Genomic DNA, 22,632 nt, shown 5'->3' on the forward strand with positions numbered 1-22,632 from the left:
TTTTTTTTTTTTTTTGAGCAATCACGATTGCTTATTGTTCTCACTTGACCATCCTTGGCGTTTGGTTCCTTTTTCAGCTTGGACCAGGGGCCTCTGCATCACCACCACCCACCGGCGCGGCTCCTCTGGTCCCGAGCACTGTCCCCCGGAATCCACTTCTACTGGGCGGTGGCGTCCATATCCTACACACGCATGCTCATACACATACACACTCACAGTCGCGCGCGCCTTTACACAGACACACACGTAAGCCTACACACACTCAACTATACATACGTAACCATCCAGGAGGACGGATATGCTTGGGGGAGAGCTGTTTCTAGAAACAATAACTCCAATAAGTAGCGTCTTGTCGCAACTCGTGATTGCGAAAAACATAATTTGAATTCAAAGGGTCAGAATTCAAATTAGAGGGGGGGGGGGTAACCTATTTTGCTGCTTATCCGCGAATTCGCTTATCCGACGTTACCGTGCCATTAAATTCAGCGGATAATCTGGAGGTTACCATACTTCAAATACAAGACTAGAAAAAAATCTTACTGTTTTTCTCTCTTGAAGTATCTTCCAGTAGCGAGGTCCAATTCGGACAAATGGTCGGCGTAGCCAATAGAACGACATCTGCTCTCAGCGATGCACAGCTTCCGGCACTCCTCTATTCCTCCATCAACTTGACCTTTCTTGATCATTTCGTAATCGTACACCCTCAGTAATCCCTTGATTTTGTGAAGGAAAGATTTCTGGCACACGGAATCTATGCAACAAAAAATCAAGACCAGGGTTACCAACTTTCAGGTTTTCCCTCTAAAGTTAGGGGAAAAAGTTTAGAATGGGATTTTTTTAGGGGAAAAAAATTTTGGGGGGCAAATTTAGGGGTTTAACTAGGGAAGTTGCAACCTATTAAATGTTCATATTTTGGCTATTGGATATTGTTAATTGAACGTCAAAACTAAAAAATTCACCATCGCCGGATTTTTTGAAACACCGTGGTTGATTTGTAATGAATTTTTAAAAATCCACGCGCAAAAGTGCGCTCTTCTGAAACGTCACGAGCCTACGTCACAGGGCGCGAATGGCAGCCTTCCGCCGAAGATCCCTTGTTTTCACTAGGGACATTTTGAGCGCGCTGATATTTATATTTTTTAGAAATTCAATAATCCTTTTGAACACACTATGGAGACCGGATTCGTTAAAGCACAATATAAATAATCTTCCTCATGTAACATCAATGATGATATTCGAATATTTCCGAGAGGGATGAGAGGTTTAATGTTCCAGAAACACGAGGAGTTAAATGCGAGGAGATAAGCCTTTTACGTTTCGTCTTCGAAGTCGAATGCGTGACCTTCAGCTTCTCCCCTATCGGAAGAGCGCATGACGTCACTTCCTATGCCATTTGACGTCACAAGCGCTTGAACTTTAAAAATTAATTTAAAAAGAACTACTTATCGTATCGCAAAAATTTTTTCACCTATGATGTTCATACATGTTACTCTATCATGTAAAAATAAAATTGAAAAATCGAAAACTTCCCTGTTTTTGCGTATTATTTGGTGAAAATGTTTTTCTTTTACCTTTGGAAATGTTATTTTTCGATTGTTTCATTCATTTGTTTTTACTTACATACATTTTTTGAACCTTTACTCACTAAGCAGCGAAAAACAGCAATGGTCACGTGACCTTTTAATCCCATGTATGACGCCACAGTCAAAGGATCCCGTGACTTTCTGTCGTCATACAAATTTATCCAGTTGCATTTAGGGGTTTTATGAGTTGAGTTTAGGCGGAAACATTTTTAGGAGTTGGCAACCCTAAATCAAGCACACATTGTATTCCAAACATCTTATTACGTAATAACAAGCCCGGGAACTAGAAATAAGAGGGATATGCTGCTGGAGGGGAAAACAAATGCATAAAAATTAATTAGTAGAAAAAGTAGCTTCAAAGACAGTTTCTACTTCGCCTTATTACTATGGCAATGGGGTTGTTTCCTTCAGTCAAAAGTAGTACTTTTTGTCACTGAAATTGATAGAATAAGCAAAAAAAAAATAACATGGACCCAGATAATACTTTCATTTTCCCAACAGTTATTTTTTAATTAATTTTTTTAAATGTCCAATTTTTCAAACAAGGCGTGGTCTTAATGACGTCACAAATGATGCATTTTGGCGCATCTTTCTTCCGCGTTTCCACTTTATGATAATCAAGGAGCGAATTAAAATTGCGCTCAACGCTTGCTGTATCGTTGCCATTACACGTGAGTAAAGATGCGAATTAAATATTTTGCTCTGTGAATGGCAACACAGAATGGTATTTCATTATTTGTGATGTCATCGGACAGAAGAATAAACAATGAAAGCTCGCCGATTTAAGTATTTTTTTAAAAATATTAAACTTAAACAAATTATTTCAAAAAATGATCAGATCCTATGTTTTTAAGAGTGCTCTTTCAGAAAAAAATACTTGAAAATTTTGGAAGCGACCCCATTACCTGAAAAATGCATTCACCAAATTAAAGAGCATTTTATTATCATGATTCAAAAAATTGGTTAAGATAAAATGCGGGGAAACTTTACTGTGACATTAAACTTAGTAATTAACATTAATGTACAATTTTTTATCGATTTGTTAGTATTTAATTCAAAATACGTTTCTTCAAATATCTCAAAATTAATTTCTGCAAATATTGCCCTTCCACGACAACATAGGGCAGGGCTCTCACGCGTCTTTTGCTAGAAATTAAGCCCTGTCCCTACGAGTAATTCAGTGACTGAGCACTGACTGCGCTGGGATGATGGGATGATTGTTCATGGCTACGTCATATGTTAATTCATGCTTTGTGATTCCAATCACGGCTTGCTGTATTAGTCCGCTTATTACTATTTTCTCTTTACCGTTATTTCTCGTAGCACCGTTGTGTGTAAGATGCATTGAAAATATGTTTATTACTTCAAAAAAACTTGCTAATTTGAAAACCGTGAGAGCTATTATTAACCCCTTCAGATTTGGTGTCCGGTATACCGGACATACACTTTAAACAGCTGCTAATCATTTAATGATGGATTTCATTAGTTTTTTTTTTTTTTTTTTTTTTTTGTAGTTGACTCTTTACATTCTACTTATTATAATCAGTGGAATAATTTTTCGTTTTGGGGATTGACAACACTGACATATAAGGATTGAGAGATAGAGAGTGGCTCATTTATCCGACCATGGATTTTCATCTGAAAACATAGGTTTTTTCCCTGATTTTTTAAAAAATATATAATCATTAATTAATCGTTTCAAACGCTTACATTATGTTTTATAATTGTTTGTAGAACATTTTATAATGAAGTTTGTTCGGTATTTTATTGTTTTTGTTATGAAATATTTATTTCAAAAATATAAGTCCGGAATATTGGACGTGCCATAACTCTTAATTTTTCTCCTACAAACTCAAAATTTTGTCTATAAGATACCCTTTACCACAGTACACTGTACCAAATATCAACATTTTTGGTCCAATCTTTCATAATTCCGACTGAAGGGGATAAAGCGAATCTTTTTAACACATTGTCTGCATCGACAGAGAATTACTCCGTAAAGTTACATGTGTTTTACGTAATAACTTCTTTATTCAAGGGTTAACGTTGTCATATCGTTCATATTTCAGGCAGTAAGCTGCATTGATAAGACATAACGCCCTTTTCCCGATTCCCATTTAAGAGATAAAACTATAGACACAATCGAAAACAAGTTTCGCAGTATCTTGTTTAGCTTTTGCAGGAACTAAAGTGAGGATAAGATAAAACATTATCACGTGTACGTGTTTCCGAGTGCTGGCCGTGAGTATCGTTTGCTGCGATAACATTCGCTGGCCTGATTTCGAGCCATTCCGCATTCTGTGCAGTTGTTGAGAAAGGAAATAAACTACTGGTGTCTTTTATATTTAGTAAAATGAGCAAAAACCCGACGCCAAATCAGACGAACGACAAAGTTGGGAGCTCGAAGGACAGCGAACTCGATGATTTGAACTGTCTTAATTTTCCGGGAGACGTTGATTGGTCCGCTACCGTTGTGCTGAGGTGTGATCCCGCTGGATGTCCATATAAATTAAGTGACGTCACCAACGGCCTGCACCACGTGGTTCGAAGGAATGATGTTTACAACCTGGGTTCGACCTCCTTAAACCATGCTTTCATATTAAGTTTCAAGACCAGTGGGAATTTGGAGAATTTCGTCAGGTTCCTGAAGAACCCGAAGATGCAGAAAGGCATCGTGGTGAAAGGCCATCCTTGCACTATCACCAGGATACCGTCCAAATGTGTCAACGTAACAGTTCGTTGGATTCCTCTGGAAGTGGATACGTCCCATATAACTGATATTTTAAGCAAATATGGTACCATTGTGAAAACTGAGTGGATCCGAAGCAATTTCCGTGGATGGTTCCATGTGTACACTAACGAAAGAAGGATTACCATCAACCTGAATTCTGAGGTCGATGTGAACGACCTTCCATTTACGATTGAAGTGAAAGGATTGATAGGAGGTGTCCTGGTGGACGAACGTCAACCAAAGAATCTTGAGTGTTATTATTCTGGGCATTCGGGAGACTCTTGCAAATTCAAGGAATGCCTTCTATACAAACCTTAAAACATATTTATTAATTAGGACAAAAATTTTCTTTGAAAACCCTTAGTCGAAAATGGATGAGCATAAAATGAACTCAAAGCCAAGTCCTCAAAAAGGAGGAAAAAAATTAATTCCTATTATTACACAGGTATACGTGACAATTAAATAAGGCCTGTAAAAATTCTTTGAGTGATTATAAAAGAATTTAACAAAAGGACAAAAATATTTTTCAAAGAAATTATGATAAACATTTAAAATATCTCTAATAATGCTAATTAAATCAAAGAATTAATACTTATTTCTGGTATGCCCAAAAAATAAAAATTTGAATTTACACTATGTGAATGGATTTACTGTCTTCAGTCTGAATAATGGAAATTTCTCTTGGTATGTTATTATTTTCCGAAACTATTGATATCTTACTTCTTTTAAACAGTTATAAAACAATGAATGTAAACATTTATGAGTTTGTACTCAAGTGTTGAAAAAAGCAAAATTTAAACCTGTCTTTTTTTTTTTAGTTTAAAGGATTGCTTGGATTAAGGTATGGTATAACAACGATGCATTCATTGTACATGCATTTAGCGTACATATTTTAATGTCAGTTAGACTATATGTATATATATATATATATATATATATATATATATATATATATATATATATATATATGGTACTACAATAGTTTGAAAATTTAAATGTAGTTTCTGTCTGACAGTTACATCTATTTCAATGCAGTAATATTTCATAACTGAAATTTCCAAACTTATTAGTTGCAAAGTTAAAGAACATTAACAATTAATGGAGCTGCGATTTATTTTACTGTTTGGCGGCAATTTGAATCATTCTTACTGTCCAACCACGGATTGCATGGAATTTTCAAACGTCCAGACAAGACAAATCTTATGTGAATAAGGGGAAAGAGCAAAAATTTGATGCGCGTATTCCGCTCATTTGAATGAGACTCTGCTTCTGCAAAAGCTGACATCGGTAAAAAATAATAGATTCGTCCATTTCCGGCTGTAAAACGTTTGTATTTCCATACAATCCGTGGTCAGACAGTATGGCAATAAATAGAAGAACAAATAAATAATGATTTTATTTCTGAAAATTAAAAATTTGCATATTTAAACTGACTTTCATAAAACATTTTTAGTATTTGTAGGAGAGAGTTTTACTTCTTATTATTTTGTTATGAATTAAATTCCTCTTAATATACAACTATCTTAAGTATAATCAATATTTTCAAAAAACGCCAGAACATTTAAACTGGCTTTCATAAAATCGAATGTTTTTTACAAGAGTTATTTTTGTTTAGAAATGAACAAAGAAAAATATTTAAATTAAGCAAAAAATTAAATTTCCTAAATGATAATAAGTCTAATAGCCGAAAAGATTATAGTCTAAAGCTTGTTTTCAGATTAGTTACTAAGTCTGTTGCGAATTTACCATGTCGCAATCGCGAGGGGCCCCCACGATAATAGGACTCCGGAGAAAATTCAAAAATGAACATGATAATTGGTTTACATAGTTCTGCGATAGACAAAGGACAAACGGACCCCAAAAATGTATTATGATCTTGCATCTGTATAGCAACCGAAATGGTCGAAAATTAGACGCATAGTTACTTGAATGTATTTTATTAGTACATTGTTCATTCATTGTTTTTATAATGAAGCCAAGTTTAATTATTTAATAGGATTAAAATCAGAAAAAAAAATAAAGTATAAGTAAATAAAACTAAAAATATAATCGTAAAGAGAAAATGCAAATGAGATGCTTCTTTAATAGTTAATTATTGAACAAAATCAGGCAAGAAATAAAAGAAAAAGAAATAATTTGAACTTTGACATCTTGAATTCAAATTATGTTTTTCGCAATCATGAGTGTGTGTGTGTGTACGTAGGCCTGTGTGTTTGTGTTTGTGGGGGGGATGTTTGTGTGTGGGGGTATGTATGTGTGTGTAGCACGTGTGTGTGTATGTGTGTTTGTGTGTGTGGGTGTCTGTATGTATGCGTGTGTGTATGTGTTTGTGTGTGTAAGTGTGTGTCTGTAGGTGTATGTGTAAGCGTATGTGTGTGTGTAGGCGTAAGTGTAAGTGTAAACAAGTAAGTGACGCAACCTGGAGACGGTTTTCGCTAGAGGAGCAGAATCGTGAGGCGGCCGCCTGACGGTGGTGCTGCAGAGGGAGGCGGGGGGGGGAATAAAATAAAAGGAATTCAAAACAGTCAAGTGAGAACAATAAGCAATCATGATTGCTCAAAAATATTCACCTTTTTTTACGCATGCAAATTTAATGAATAAAAAATTGTTACACTTTAAGTAATGTTTCTTTCATGACACATAATTGATTTCCTTAATGCATTAATCAGATGTCAAAATTTTATCCCATAACTGCTTCCAATAACTAATAATCTGTTAATTTTTTTCTTTCCAATAAAAGCTAAGTTTAACTATTTTAGAGTGATAAAAACAGAAAACATTAAGGTAAACCAATGTAAACATGAAATTGTAAAAATGTAAATGTAATGCTTGTTTGATAGAAAATTATAAAACTTAAACTACCAAGAAATTGAATAAAAATTTTTAGCCTTGTATGCTCATGCAAAATTTAAAAATTCAAATTATGGCACTAAAGTTAATGTTCTGTATGTAATAAAATATTCTAACTTTTAGAAGAAAAAATCAGCAGAGAAATGTTTTACAGAGAAATATTTTATTAATTGGCTAAAGCTAAATTGGCTATTATACTTTAACATGCCAATGGATTGAAGGGGGTGCTTCTGTTATTACTGTTATTGTTACATTACTAAGAGGTTTTTTTTTTTTTTTTTTTGAGCAATCAGAATGTTTATTGCTTTCATTTGACTGTTTTGAGGTCCTATCATTTTATTTTCCCGCCAGCACCCTCCGCAGCATCACCCGTCGACCAGCTCCTCACGATGCTGCACCTCTAGCAAAAACCGTCTCCAGGTTGCGTCAATATTCTACACTTACAAGCATACATACTTGCACGTACGTCCACACACACAAACACATAAATACACATACATACACCTATACACAGTGGTTGGAAAAACTACATTTTTTTTGTAGCGAACTACAACTACAACTACTTTGTTACAAATGTAGTTAACTACAACTACAACTACTTTTTTCAAAATGTAGCAACTACAAACTACTTTTGATATGTAGTCGCTACTTCGCTACTTTCCAAGAAATAAGTAAATAAAAAGCATACAAAATAGGTTGTCCCTCAAAAATTGTAAGTCAATTTTTCAAGTTGCATACACTCTTGTATTTTTCCTCTTGTGTCAAAACAGTCGTGAGAAAAAGTTTCATGTAATTTGCACAACGGCAACACGTGCCGACTTGCACCTGAAAGTGTAAAACTACTTGCATGCTAAGCCAAATCGAAAAAAAAAAAAAAAACTTTTTTTAGAAGCTCAAAATTTCTGTTGATAAAACGTTGCCCCTGTACTCAACATCCCACATGTACCACAAGAACATTTATCAAATTAAAAAACATTTAGATATGCCACACTTGACCTAAAATTAATAATTTTATTTAAAAAATTGATTTTTTTCCAGTTATCTTTTAAAAAATTACATATAAAATTAAATAGAATATCAAGTTCAAAAATTACTGGCGAACACATTTGCAGATCAACAAGTACAAACGAATAATTACAAAAATATATATTTTAAATGAAAAATTTAACTCAACCTGAAAAAAAACCCAGATCTTTGAGTACTATATGGGAGACTTAAAAATTGCAGGAAAACAAAAATTTCTATTTAACGCTAATTAACTCCTTTTCCACTTTACTGTTTATTTTTCAGCTTGTTCATTTCGTAAAATCTTACATTTCTGAAAATATGTATCAAAAACTTAATTTTTTGAAGAAAATTATAAATGTTAGGCACGTGTGGGATATCTAAATGGTTTTTAATTTGAATAAATGTTTTTGTGGTGCATATGTGGGGTATAGGAGCAACGTTTTATCAACTGAAATTTTGAGTTTCTAAAATAACATTTTATTTCAATTTGGCCTAGCATTACACAAGTGCTGATTCACACTTTCAGACATAATCGGCACTTGCTGCCGTTGTTCAAATTATATGTTTTTTTTTTTTTTTTTTGGATGTAAAAGGATAAAATATAAGAGAATGTGCGACTTGAAAAATCAACTTTCGATTTTTTTGTGTGTATCGATGTTCGATTTTTGTGTGTGTGTGTGTGTGTGTGATACACACACACACACCGTAAGGGAATTGAACAAAAAAGATTGATAAATTAGCTCATCAGAAGACATTAAGAAAATGTCCGTTATCATACTCTCACACACTGTAATGCTCGTATTTATTGTAAGTCCTCCAGAACAGTTCAATTTCATCCTTTTCTATAACATTTTAAGTAGCTTCTTTTTGTTGGTGAATACTGACAAAAATTTAAGCCTCGCTAAAATATTTTTGTTTTTTAATCTTTGGTCAGTTTATATAAAATTCACCAAATTTTCAACTCCCGAAATCACAGATATCTTTATTTTCGCGAAAAAAAGGTGCTTTTTGTAATATGAATATTGGTGAAATATAAAAATTACAACGGCAAAAAAACTAATGGCGTCAAACAGATAGAACGTGTGGCGTCAAAATGAAATGTCTGAGGTCAGCTCGTATTTTTATGAGTTATTTCTCATTGCATCCGCTGATGTACTTGTGTAAAATTTGAGCCAATCAATTTCGTTTGAACCTTTTTTTTTTTTTTTTTTTTTGTTTTCATTTTATTTAAAAGTAGTTTCCAGAAATCGCTACAAACTACTATTTTTTTGTAGTTAACTACTCACTACACTATTATTTTAAAAAAGTAGTGCGCTACACTACAAACTACTCAAAAATGTAGCTGCTACAGTAGCGTCGCTACTTGTAGCGCGCTACTTCCAACCACTGCCTATACACATACACAAACACGCATACATACAGACACCTACACATACACACACACCTACACAACTACCCACACACTCATGCCCGCACACAGACACAAACACACATGCCTACACACACATACACCCCTACACACAAACACACATACCCCCCAGACACACTTAAACACACACACACTCGTGATTGCGGAAAACATAATTTGAATTCAAGAGGTCAAAATTCAAATTAATTTTTCTTTCTGTTTTTTTTTATTTTCTTTTTTTTTTTTTTTTTTTCTTTTTTTTCAATATTGTTTTCGATGATTTTTTCCCTGGTAGACTAAACTTATTCATATTTTATCTTATACGTTTGGTAAAGATAGAAATGATCTGAAACCTATTATATTCGATTGATAGTACCACTTACTTATTTATAATTAAAATTTTTAGTTTTTATTTAAAAATGTTATCAGGATTTGCCGCTCTCAGAAATAAATATCTAATAACTCCCAAAGGATTGGGGAGCATACTAACTTATTACAATAGATATGTCTGTTACATCAGTTCTACACTGTCACCAAACAACAGTTGACAATTGTGCCCAACTCTTTGTTTGGTGGGGAAATATTGTCATATAGTCAGAAGAGCAGCATTGTCCAGAATATACAGCCACATAGCAGAGTTTATAGTTTTCGGTCATGTGAACTAAAAGCCTCGAAAAGCATTAAGCTTCTGGAACCAAATTAACATTTTAGTACTACGCAGTCAGTTCGCGCAATGGCTCAACAGAGACCTAATGTAAAAGCTAATATAAATTTGAATAGTACATACCAGCGATTCTTAACCGGTAGCCCGGCGGACCGCTGCCGGTTCGCAAAAAAAAAATTGACCGATCCTCAGAAATTTTTGCTCATCCACGTTAACGAAAAAAATCTTCACTCAAAAATAAATAAATAAATAAAATAAAATAAGTAAATATAAATAAAATAATTTTAAAATGCAGCAATATCTTATACAATGTTATTTACATTAATTTTCGTAATTCTCTGTTTTTACTTCCTTTTACAAAAAAGGAAGTATTGTATTAGCGAAAAAAATTTCACTCAAAAATCGGCCTTAACTTCCATTTTTCTCACCCCCGAATGAATGTTGAGTTTTTTTTCCGACCCGACCACAAGTGGATATATGCCTAGGAACCTACATATACTCGAAATATCCATTTTGACGACCCCCGAGTTAATTACAACGAATTTTCTCGTGACGTCCGTATGTACGTATGTATGTGCGTATGTGTGTATGTGTGTATGTATCTCACATAACTCAAAAACGGTATGCCCTAGAAAGTTGAAATTTGATACGTATGATTCCTAGTGGAACCTAGTTGCGCACCTTTAATTTTGGTTGCGTTCTGATGTTTCTAAGGGGGTCTTTTGCCCCTTTTTGGGGGGAAATCATTGTTAATTTCGAAGTAAACTCAAGTGGTGTTATAATTTGTCGGACACTCGGCAATATATCGCCAGTCTTTAGGCCGCCAAGTTTTGTCGCCAACTTGGCGACAAATTTGGCGATTTTTTTAAATTTTAAATTTGATTTTAATTTGCCCACTGTTGCTGATATTTAGAGAGTAAATAATTGAATCACATTAAAATTGCCAATGATGGGGAAATGACATTAAATTGGAGTAAAAGGAAGTTATGTGATGCACACATCAGCTTGTTTCCTTTCTTTCTCGCGAATATTTATTTACTTTTGTAGAATTATTACAATAACTTATTTTTAATGCTTATGTCTACAGATTTTCAAAAAAATCGAGTTCTTTATCGCCGAGAAAAGTTTTATTTATTTAATTATTCATTTATTATTACTTTAAAAAAACACTAGATTAGTAGCATAATACTTATAAATTTGTAACAGCCATTTCCCGAGTCGACAGAAAAAAAAAAGAAAAACTCGCCGGTATGGGAAATTTTTTCAAAATCTTTTTCCGTTCCTCGAGTGGAAAAAGTTTGAGAAACGCAGGTCGATACCCAAAAATGCTTTTGGAGCTTATTATACCTATTTATTTCTGAAAAGTTCGAATACTAGCACTCACTAGCGCAAGCCGAACTAGCCTTCTGCGGTGGTTTATGGCTGAAAATGTCCAAATATGTAAAAAAATTATCACACTAGAATTGATGATATAGCTTAAAAACAGGGGACCTCCGCCCCCTCTTTTCAGCATCTATACTAGGGGCTATATCAAATATTGAAGTCACGAAGAGCCTAGGTATCGGACTAGGGCTAGGTGAATCACAGTTAGAATGTTTGACATCGCTATCGTTAAATCTGTGGACCCGAAAGTGTAGTGGTCTGTCGTTAAGCAGTTATCACAAGTACAAGAGATCGGAGAAAGTTCTATTTCCTCCTCACTCGTGAGCAAACTATAGAGGTGGATATGATTAGTGGTGTTATATCTCGATAAATAATTGTTAACGAGTTTGGCTCTGTCTTACGGTAATGATATTTGCTTGCCTTGTTCTGTTTTGTGCCAGTGTTGTGGCAAGTAAGAGCATTAGATTTCAGTTTTAATTCAATAATTATTACGTCTCTTCGCATTTCAGGGATGTACTATTATTGTGACCGCTAAGCGATTTATTCAAAGACGAAAAAAAAAACTAATGTTCAATCATGAAATTTTATACGACATTTTGAAAAAAAAAAAAAACACTCATGGTGTTAAAAAAAAATGCAAAAAAATAACCAACACCTTCTGCATTGGAGGAAAAAAAAAATGAAATTCTCGAACTCTTGTCAGATACTGGTACTGGTACCCAAAGTTTAAGTATCTAAGTAGATTATTAAACCAAAATTTAAAACGAGCTGATGTGTGCAGCACATGACTTCCTTTTACTCCAATTTAATGTCAATTCCCCATTATTGGCATTTTTAATGTGATTCAATAGTTTACTCCCTAAATATCACCAACAGTGGCCAAATTGAAACCAGATTTAAAATTTAAAAATAAAAAAATCGTCAAATTTTTCCCCAAGTGGCGACAAAACTTGGCGACCAAAATACTGGCGATATATTGCCAAGCGTCCGTCAAATTATAACACCACTTGAGTTTACATCGAAATTAACAATGATTTCCCCCCAAAAAGGGGCAAAAGACCCCTTTAGAAACCACCGAATGCAACCAAAAAGGGAGGTGCACAACTAGACCCCACTAAGAGTCTACGTACCAAATTTCAACTTTCTAAAACATATCGTTCTTGAGTTATGCAACATAAATACGCATATACGCACATAGAGACGTTACGAGAAAACTCGTAATTAACTCGGGAATCGTGAAAATGGATATTTCGCGTGTCTATACGTTCTTAGGCACTTATCCACGTGTGGTCAAGTAGAAAAAAAAACTCAACATTCATTCGAGGGTGAGTAAAATAGAAATCATGGTCGATTTTTGAGTGATTTTTTTTTTTTCGCGAATACAATACTTCCTTTTTACTTCCTTTTACAAAAAAGGATGTATTGTATTCGCGAAAAATTTTTCAGTCAAAAATCGGCCTTCATATCCATTTTTCTCACCCCCGAATGAATGTTGAGTTTTTTTTCGATCCGACCACACGTGGATATATGTCTAGGAATCTATACAGACACCCGAAATATCCCTTTTGACGACCCCCGAGTTAATTACAACGAATTTTCTCGTGACGTCTGAATGTAAGTATGTATGTGCGTATGAGTGTATGTGTGTATGTGTGTATGTATCTCGCATAACTCAAAAACGAAATGCCCTAGAAATTTGAAATTTGGTACGTAGATTCCTAGTGGGGGTCTAGTTGTGCACCTTCAATTTTGGTTGCATTCGGATGTTCCTAACGGGGTCTTTTGCCCCTTTTTGGGTGGAAATCATTATGAATTTCGATGTAAACTCAAGTGGTGTTATAGTTTTTTGGACACTTGGCGATACATCGCCAGTCTTTTGGCCGCCAAGTTTTGTCGCCAACTTGGCGACAAAATGTGCGATTTTTTTTTTTTTTTTTTTTTTTCCAATATGGCCACTGTTGGTGAAATTTAGAGAGTAAATAATTGAAGCACATTAAAATTTCCAATAATGAGGAAATAACATTAAATTGGAGTAAAAGGAAGTCGTGTGATGCACACATCAGCTCGTTGTAAAAGGAAGTAAAAATATTTGTAACTATCAATACCATACCCAGATCTTCCTTGAGTCTTCTGTAAGCCAAGTTGTAAGTGGCAATTCCGTCCACGAGTCCATCTGCGTACTTATCATGAGCAGCTTCAATGATGGAACGGTCCATTTTCTTGAACAAACTGGCTTCTTGACCGACTTTGATGAACGCTCGGAGGCAGTTGTTGATTTTGCTTAATAAAGAGTTGATCTGAAAGGCATGGACAATTTATTAGGGACTTTTCTTTAATTTTGCCGAATTGACCAATTGATTAGGGACTTTTCTTTGATTCTCCCAAATTTGACCAGTTGATTAGGGAATTTTCTTTGATTTTTCCAAATTTGACCAATTGATTAAGGGATTTTCTTTGATTCCCCCGAATATGACCAGTCTAGTAATTACAAAGATTGATTTCTTTTTTTTTTTTTGTAAAAATTGCAACTTTAAGAAGTTGAAACATAATAAGATCATACACATAAACGAAAATTGCTAATGGTTGTTGGTAGATCTCGTGGAATTCCTTGATTGGATCAGAACATAATTTGTAAAAATTGATGCACTAGTAAAAATTATAGATCCTGCCGGGAAAGTTTAGAAGAAGCGGTTTTACATTTGCACAGAAGTAAAAGGACAAGATAATATGAATGCAGATCCGCACATTTTCAAATATGGGAGTTAAATAAATGATACTTAAGTACGGTTAAAATTCGTCCGGGGTTACCACGGACAGTCCAGAACTTTAGGTGCTGATCTGGATAATCTCGAGGATTTTGAGTTTTATGACTGCTAAGCAGGCCCTTCATTTGGAATTTCTTTTGAGGGGGAGGTGAAAAGGGTGTACACTCAATACAAATATCAAAAAACATAAAACCGCACCTACTTGTATGTAAAAACATTAATTTTTCTCAGCCTGGGGGGGTGGCAATTGACCCACCTTAACCCCCCCCCCCCCCCAAATGATGGGTCTGCTGGTAAGAGTTATTCTTTCAAAAGTGTGAACTTAAATGTTTATTTGAAATTTCTTGGTCCAATTTAGAAGAGGATGTATAAATTTTTAATATTTAAAAGTTATGAAATACTCTACATGTATACGTATGATCTATTTGTGGAACATGTTTGGTTGAGTCAGGTTATTTAAAACTTGGTTGTGGTTCAAGTTCTGATATGGTAGCTCAGTACCAGATACAATTTGAAGAGAAGTTGTAAGCAATTTTTCAAGTGCTTCAAAAAAGCTGTTACGTCGTGATCTCTAAAACAATTGGGTTTGCATTGTATTTTCTCAGAACATTTACTCCAGCTGTACGAGTTTTTCATTTATAAAGAACATTTGAACTGCTAAAAGAAGTAGGTTTTTGGTTCTTATTGTTCAACACTTGCTTAATGTTAAAATTCAGAAATTACAGGATGTGAGTTTTTTGATGAAAAAGGAAATAGTAACCTAGTAAAGCAAATACTTTTGAATTTTACAACGAAGTCCCTCGTCACAATTTTAGTTTTGGTTCGTTTTCAAAAAAACTCAGAAAATCAGAATGAGCTTGGAAAAAAATTAAAACAAATTTTTGTTTTAACGAAAATATCGTAAACTGCTCGAGGATGGGCCCAAAAAAAAAATATCATTAACTTAGGCTCAAGGTGAAATAAATGCTTCAAATACGTTACAAGATGTTAGTCTAAAAGAAAACGGAATTGGAATCTAAAGCTTACTTAGCAAAAAATATAAAGTATCCAAATGTGATGTCGTGAAAAAACAGCTCTTCGTTCTGCTTATAATTATTTCAGTTAGTTCAGAGGAATTTCTGGTTACTATCCCTAAGGAGATCTGACTATCACAATAGACTTGGCACTGGGGGTTTTCACAACTGTTATTTCAAACAACAAAATCTCGAGTTGTTTGAAGAACGCTTTATACCTCTATGCACATAATTCCGTCCGCTGTGTTGCATTTCTACAGGAGAGCCCACCGAAGGGCGAGGAAATTGGAGTCATGACGCTGACAACGCCATTAAAATTTTAGAAGGGTGTTTTGATGGGTATTTCTTTCTTTTGGGGGGCTCTCTTTTGGGGGGTATGTGGTATTTCGAGGGTGCACTTTTGCTCTTAGGGGATATGGGCACCCCTGACTTTTAGATGTCAACTGTCAATTTGATCACCCGGTATACAAAAGAGCTCAATACTACAGGGTGTTTCAAAATGAATAGCGGGGTTTTAACATGTTATAATATTTATTACACCAAACTTACAGCCAGGGGCGGCAAATAGGGGGATCAAGAGGGGGCGGTCGCACCCCCAAATTTTTTGAGCAGAATGATAGAAAATGGGTGAATTCAATTTATGTAACTCGGAAATCAATGTTGATTAAAAACAAATCTCGCTGGTTCTCAGTAACTATTTGATGAAACTCGACACATTCCCAGACTAGAAAAAATGTTTTTCGTTATTTGGATGATGACTTAGAAATTCATTAAGAATTTTCCGGTCCTTTCAGAACATAGAAAACTGATAGAGAACCATGGGTAATTTTAACTAAAGAAGACATTTCTTCATATAGGCTAAATGTTTCACACTTGTGTGCCCAGTGTAACGATGGTATGTCCAATATGAGAGGCTCGTGCAAAGTGATGTGGCTGCATGGTTTTCACAAGAAAACTCCTTGATATTTTACATTCACTTTTACGCTCATTTTTTAAGTGTATATTTATTTAGTGAGTGTTCATCGCTTTCTTCTGCTAAAAACACGTTTCAACTGTTGAATGCATTATATGCTTCAGAGAAACTTCTTAAAAATGCATGTGATTATTGAATTAAAAAATATATATCAAAAATACCTTTTATGGGGATCTATAATTATGCAATCTCGAAGTGACACAAGATGTTCTTCAAGAGTTAAAACTTAAAAAATATTGCTCTAAAACTTCAAAGCAGTGATTTGACGACTGGAAGAATTATTGCAAAAGGATTCTTTCAATAGTGAGAAAGCTCATGCACTTTTGCATGCATGACTTCTTTTGAATTTTTATTCAATTTGTTTGTATTGAGGAAAGTTTTTGAAAAATGCTTTTCTATCAAAACATCTTCAATCCAATCCACTACTCTTAATTTTCGGACTATTCAAGCCACAGTTCAATCTACAATTGATCTGTCCACCATACTACCATAATTCAATCTACTATTGAAACTGAAAATAGATTTTACATAGATGTATAATTCAATAAACGTGAAACTTTTAAAAAAAAATTCCTCCTTCGAGCAAATTTTAAAAAGGCGAAAAAGAAAAATAAACAAAAAAAAGTGACAAAAATCTACCTGATGATGTGAAGTCAAATATTGATTTTTTTTAATATTTTGTATGAAGTAATAGATTCAGTTTCGAATGAAATTATCACAAGCTTTGATGATAATTATTTTTCTGTATGGTTGGCTCTATATTATTTGGATTGGATTTTGAAAACGAAAATTAAAATGTTTCAATTATGAGTAGAATTTTTAGCATGAGGCAAGAAAAATTACAATCAATATGCCGTACGACCGGTTATCACATCCAGAGACTGCAGTTTCGTCCTTGCTATGAACTCATCAGTCTGGAATAGTGAATAACAGAGCTGGAAGCAGATGACATCTCATTGAAGCTGAGAGGGCCAAAGAGACTAGATTATTCAATGATGAAAAATAAAGCCCCTCATAATTTTTGAAGTTGGTGATTTTGAAGAGCAAGATATAAAAAGTGTTTTCATACATAACTTTGTTACTTCAATAATCTTTTAACTATTCCAATCAGATCAGCTAGTAGAGAAAGATTTTTTTTATGTCCCAGGAGGTAAGAGAATTATTTTCGAAGCACAATGGGCAAAAAATTCAAACGAAGTCATACATCTTAAAAAGCATGAGCTTTTTCACCATCTTTTCTATTTAGCTGTGCTGGCAAAACAGCACGACACTGGGCACTGATAGATTAGTAACACGATTCTCTGCTCTTCTGAATTCCAAAAATCATGCATTAAAACTTTTCCAAAAGGTATAAAAAAAACTTTATCGAGATGTTTTGTGTGATTAATTATTAGAAAGTGAATCAACATTTTAATTGTTTCTAAACACTAATTTTTATTCATATTAAACCGATTTTATGAACACTTCTTGTTAGCTTATGTGTGTTTGGTACCACACTGTTTACATATTTAAGAAACTCGACCCCCCAAATGAAAAGCTGCCCCTGCTTACAGCCACAAGTGATATATCAAATGAAAGAGAAACTCAAAACAGCTTTACATAATAGCCTACAAGTGTTCAATACGAGCACCATTCGTCACTCGGCACACGTCAAGACGATAGGCGAGTTCTTCCCAAACTTTGATGAGTGTCTCATTAGTAATTGCTGCAACAACTGTTTCAATCCTGTTCCTTAATTCGAGAAGGTCGGCTGGCAGTGGAGGCACATACAGACGGTCCTTAATAAACCCCCAAAGATACGAAATCACACGGCGTTAGGTCGGGTGACCGAGGAGGCCATGGGAAAAGAGCCCTGTCATTAGGCCCTTTACGGCCAACCCAGCGGTCGGGTACAGTTATGTTAAGCCAATCGCGTACCTCATTATGCCAGTGAGGCGGCGCAAGATCTTGCTGAAAGATGAAGTTTTCTGTAAAGTCAGACCAAACAACGTAAGTAGAAGCACAAATTTGTAAATTACAGCAGACACGTGTTTCGGCGTTACAGGGAACGCCTTTTTCAATGCAAAAATAATGAGCTTATGGATGAAAAGACATCCGACAAAAGCCAAGAGCAGATAAGCAAGCAGCTTAAAAGATAAAAACAGCGGATTAGCCAAACACCAATGACAAAGTTATAAACCGATCAGGAACCAATAGGAATGCAAGCAAAGGTCAGGAGCTTTCGCTTAGGTACGAACCCAGAAAGAAAGAATTCAATTGGACAGGATTAAGCCGAAGCTTAAACAAAAAGAAAAGAAATTGTCAGTATCTTGTGTCAGTTGAGGGAAGAGCCATTGCTGTAAAGTAACCAGATAAGAAGTACCAGTTACAGATAAGAAGTACCAGTTAGCATGCGCACTGATGACAACAAACAAAAAACTGTTTGAGTTTCTCTTTCATTTGATATATAACTTGTGGCTGTAAGTTTGGTGTAATAAATATTATAACACGTTAAAACCCCGCTATTCATTTTGAAACACCCTGTATTTCCCCTCAAATTCATTGTTATTCACCTTTTCTTCTTCTTCATCCGAAAAATCTTTCCCGGTTTCCGTGATCCATCGCATCATGCTGACTTTGGTAAGTTTTATGTCATCGTACATCTGATCCAGTTCTTCCAAAAGTTCGAGAGCTTCGCTGGAAATGAAACATTGGTGGAATTAAAAAAAAAAAAAAAAAAAAGAAATAACAACGTTTAATTGCAAAACATTGCATGTTACTGCAGACGCGTGTACTACCGGACGCCTTTTCAATGCAGAAGAAATGAGCTTGTGGAGGAAAAGACACCCGACAAAAGCCTTTGTGCTTTTGTGAAAATAGTGAACCTGAGTTATAATATTGAGGAAAATTATTTGATTTGGAGTGGCAACAGCCATTCAACGATTCCTAGCATGAACTCGAATCAAGCGTTCAGTCAGGGCCGTGGTAGCCCGATCGGTAGAGTGTCGGATTCGGGGCCGGAGGGTCCTGAGTTCGAACCTCGATGGTCGAAGATCCACCGTCGTCATTAAAGGGGACTGGGCGACGTTAAATATGCTCTTGGTCTCAATGTCCTCCAAGTGAAACGATACCTTTGGGGGTGCTAGCACCAGATAGCTATTAGCTCCTGGACTAGTTCTAAATTCTCACTAACTGTACGATCCGGTGATGGTGCTGCCATCTATCGGTATAAAAAATAATGGAGGCAAGGCACTTAGTATGCAGTCCTCGACATAAATACAGTTGAAGTCAGTTGTGACTCGGAATAGGAATAGGAAGCGTTCAGTCGCCACTGAATTACGGTCGATGAAAGTAGAATTTTCGATATTTTGATGTGACGAAAGTCACCCCTTTTGATGGGACTTATGCTCCCAATCTTTGATATATGTTACTTAAGTGCACTGTATATACGTTTCAACTAACAGCTCTTAATTAAAATGTTTTTCTAACCTTCAATAAGCGTTTGTCGATTTTTGAATTCGATGTGGCAAGTTTACCCACTGAACCATTTTACAACATTATTAATGCTTCCCAATTGCTGCCAAAAAACTACCCCTCAAATTATATAGTTTCTTGAATCCCGACCATAAACATGAAGTCGTAAGATATAGATGCAATCCCGACAGGAGAATCTTTTTCAGCAGTCTGCGGCGCAGAAAAATGTCAAAAAATAGTTTGCAAGATAAACCAAGACTAAACTAACCATAAAATTTAAATCGGCAATAAGAAAGGCTTAAAAAATAAAACGCTAGTACAGGTACATGCTGCCAGTGGATTCTGTCCCAGAAATCAAAGTACTAATCTTCATCAGCTGCAATTTAAAGGTGTTTTTTTTTTTTTTTTTTGAGCAATCACGATTTCTTATTGTTCTCACTTGACTGTTTTTGATGTTACGCTGATTTTATTTTCCCGCCAGCACCCTCTGCAGCATCACCGTCGACCGGCCGCCTCTCGATGCTGCTCCTCTTGCGAAAACAGTGTTCAGGTTGCGTCCATATCCTACACACACACACACGAATACACACACCTACACACGCACACACCTACACACTCCTACACATACACACACTCATGCCTGCACACAGACACAAACACACATGCCTACATACACACACACGAACGCCTACACACACATGAACGCCTACACGCACACGCGCGTACACAACACTCACTCACACACACACATGCATGCGTACATACACTCACGCACCCACACACATGCGCCTACACAAACACACACACATGCGCCTATACAAACACACACGCGCATACACACGCTCGTGATTGCGAAAAACATAATTTGAATTCAAGATGCCAAAAATTCAAATTTGTATTTATTTATTTATTTTTTTTTTTTTTCAAATTTCATTGGGGTTTTTTCTTTCCCAATTAAAAAATAGTCTGCAGACTCTCGCAAGAATCTGCGACGCCCGTCTCAGCGTCGCGCTTTTTCTGCTACTCTTTATAATCATGAATTTTTAAAATTCAATTAAAATTATACCAAAATTAAGAGATGTATTACCATAATGTTCGTAACGAAAATTTATAGGAAGTATCATTTATTTATAGCAAATACGAGAATTTAAATTAAAAAAATCAAAAAAAAATAATAGCAGTGAAATGAATATACTCACGTATTTTCTTCAACAGCGTCGAACTTGTCACTCAGGTCCTTGAGTGGTTTCAAGTCCATGAAAAGGGGCTGCCCAGTGGAGCCTACGGCCTCCTTGAAGTCACTGATGGCTTTCAAAAGCGACTCTGGCGAAGTGACTTCTTCCTGAAGCGATGTTGTCGAGTACACATGTGTGCTAGGCCGCACATTGCCACGAATATCTTCATTTTCTTCTAGAGCTTTGAGTGCTTTTTCCCATAAGCCTGAAAGGGAGAACGAATACTAGTTTTAGAGAGGATTTTAATTGTATTATAGGAAGTCACGGATGAAATGAATAGTTATTAATTGATAAAGAAGTTTCAAAAGGTATACGTAGTTCCATTACAAATATTTTAAAGGGGTTTCCGAAACACAAAAATCGTCAATTTTTGCAATTTTTTTGTCATGTGAAAACTTACTCCGTTTTTTTCTGCTTAAGAGGACGTTTGAATCTTCTACGTTTCTATCTTCAATAGAAAGATATAACTATTTTTGTTGCATGCACCTAACTAATGTGTACTTAACTTTAAAACTTTAAACGCGTTTTTCTCCATGATGCAATTTTTCCCGATTTCTTGCATTCAAACTCTTATAAGTCAGGAACCGATAAAGATAAAGTAATGAAACTTGGAGCATTTCTTTTTCAAACAGTTTACTTTAATTTTTATTCGGCGAATTTGAAAAAAAAAACGTTTACTGTAAAAATTATGATTTTTTTTAAGTATCTTCGAATTTTTCGAAGTTTTTCTTCAAATATTTTTTATTTTTTATTGAACCAATATTTTTAATAATCGCGAATAAAAATTAAAGCTTAGTATTTGTGCGTAATTTATTTTTAAAAAAATTGAAAATTGATCAAGAATATTTTGAGTTATAGCAATTTAAATCAACCCCATTTTTTTTAAATAATTAAATGTAAGTAAAAAAACATCATATTTATGTTATGATTTTGCTTATTAAATAAATGGTGAATCAGTACAAAAAATTTCAAAACTCTAAAGTATATAATAAAAAAATTTTCAAAATGTGTCCCGGACGCCCTTAAAGAATGACTAATGAATGAAAAATATCTTCTTTCTAATAGAGTTGCGTTAGAGGCACAATTTTTTTCAGACCTGGTGCGATCTCCTAATATAGCATTTGTTAACCCTTTATTCTCCATTGCTTTATGGTAACCATGTATGACTAGAATGTATTTCCTTCCGCTTTGTTTACACGTGCAAAGGAAAGGAAATGCCAAGGTATAAAATTTGCTAAACTATAAAATACCTAAATCCTCCCTATGTTGAATCTTTAAGTGTGTTTTAAATGTTAGAAACTGCAACTTGGGTTTAGTTATTAGTTTCATTTAAAAGCAAAAGATGGCAGCACTAAAGTACTGACACTGTTTCGATACGTTTCATTATTGCAAGAGGCTGCCCATAAAAAAGGGTAACTTTTTTTTAACATTTTTGACTCTCTCCGCCCTCTTTCTTGGTCACATGTCACGCTATTTTTTAAAAACATATTTTTGCAAAAAAAATGCGTGATGTCACAATTCTTGTTAACTCCCTCTTACACCATGCTACAAATTATTACGGCATCA

The 22,632-nt window shown here is 34.9% G+C and overlaps 1 protein-coding gene across 2 annotated transcripts in view; it reads right to left on the reverse strand.

The window, feature by feature from the left end:
• LOC129221977 (uncharacterized) overlaps window positions 1-22,632 on the reverse strand; it is a 266,809-nt gene that overhangs the window by 7,823 nt on the left and 236,354 nt on the right. For both annotated transcript variants that reach the window (XM_054856385.1, XM_054856386.1), the window contains exons 5-8: window positions 21,031-21,271; window positions 18,931-19,054; window positions 13,738-13,924; window positions 541-751 (exon numbers count right to left, since the gene is read on the reverse strand). In XM_054856385.1, the coding sequence (XP_054712360.1) occupies window positions 541-751; window positions 13,738-13,924; window positions 18,931-19,054; window positions 21,031-21,271 (763 nt within the window). The remainder of the gene's footprint in view (window positions 1-540; window positions 752-13,737; window positions 13,925-18,930; window positions 19,055-21,030; window positions 21,272-22,632) is intronic.

The sequence above is a fragment of the Uloborus diversus genome, chromosome 5, assembly GCF_026930045.1.
Source record: "Uloborus diversus isolate 005 chromosome 5, Udiv.v.3.1, whole genome shotgun sequence".
NCBI classification, from domain to species: Eukaryota; Metazoa; Arthropoda; class Arachnida; order Araneae; family Uloboridae; genus Uloborus; species Uloborus diversus.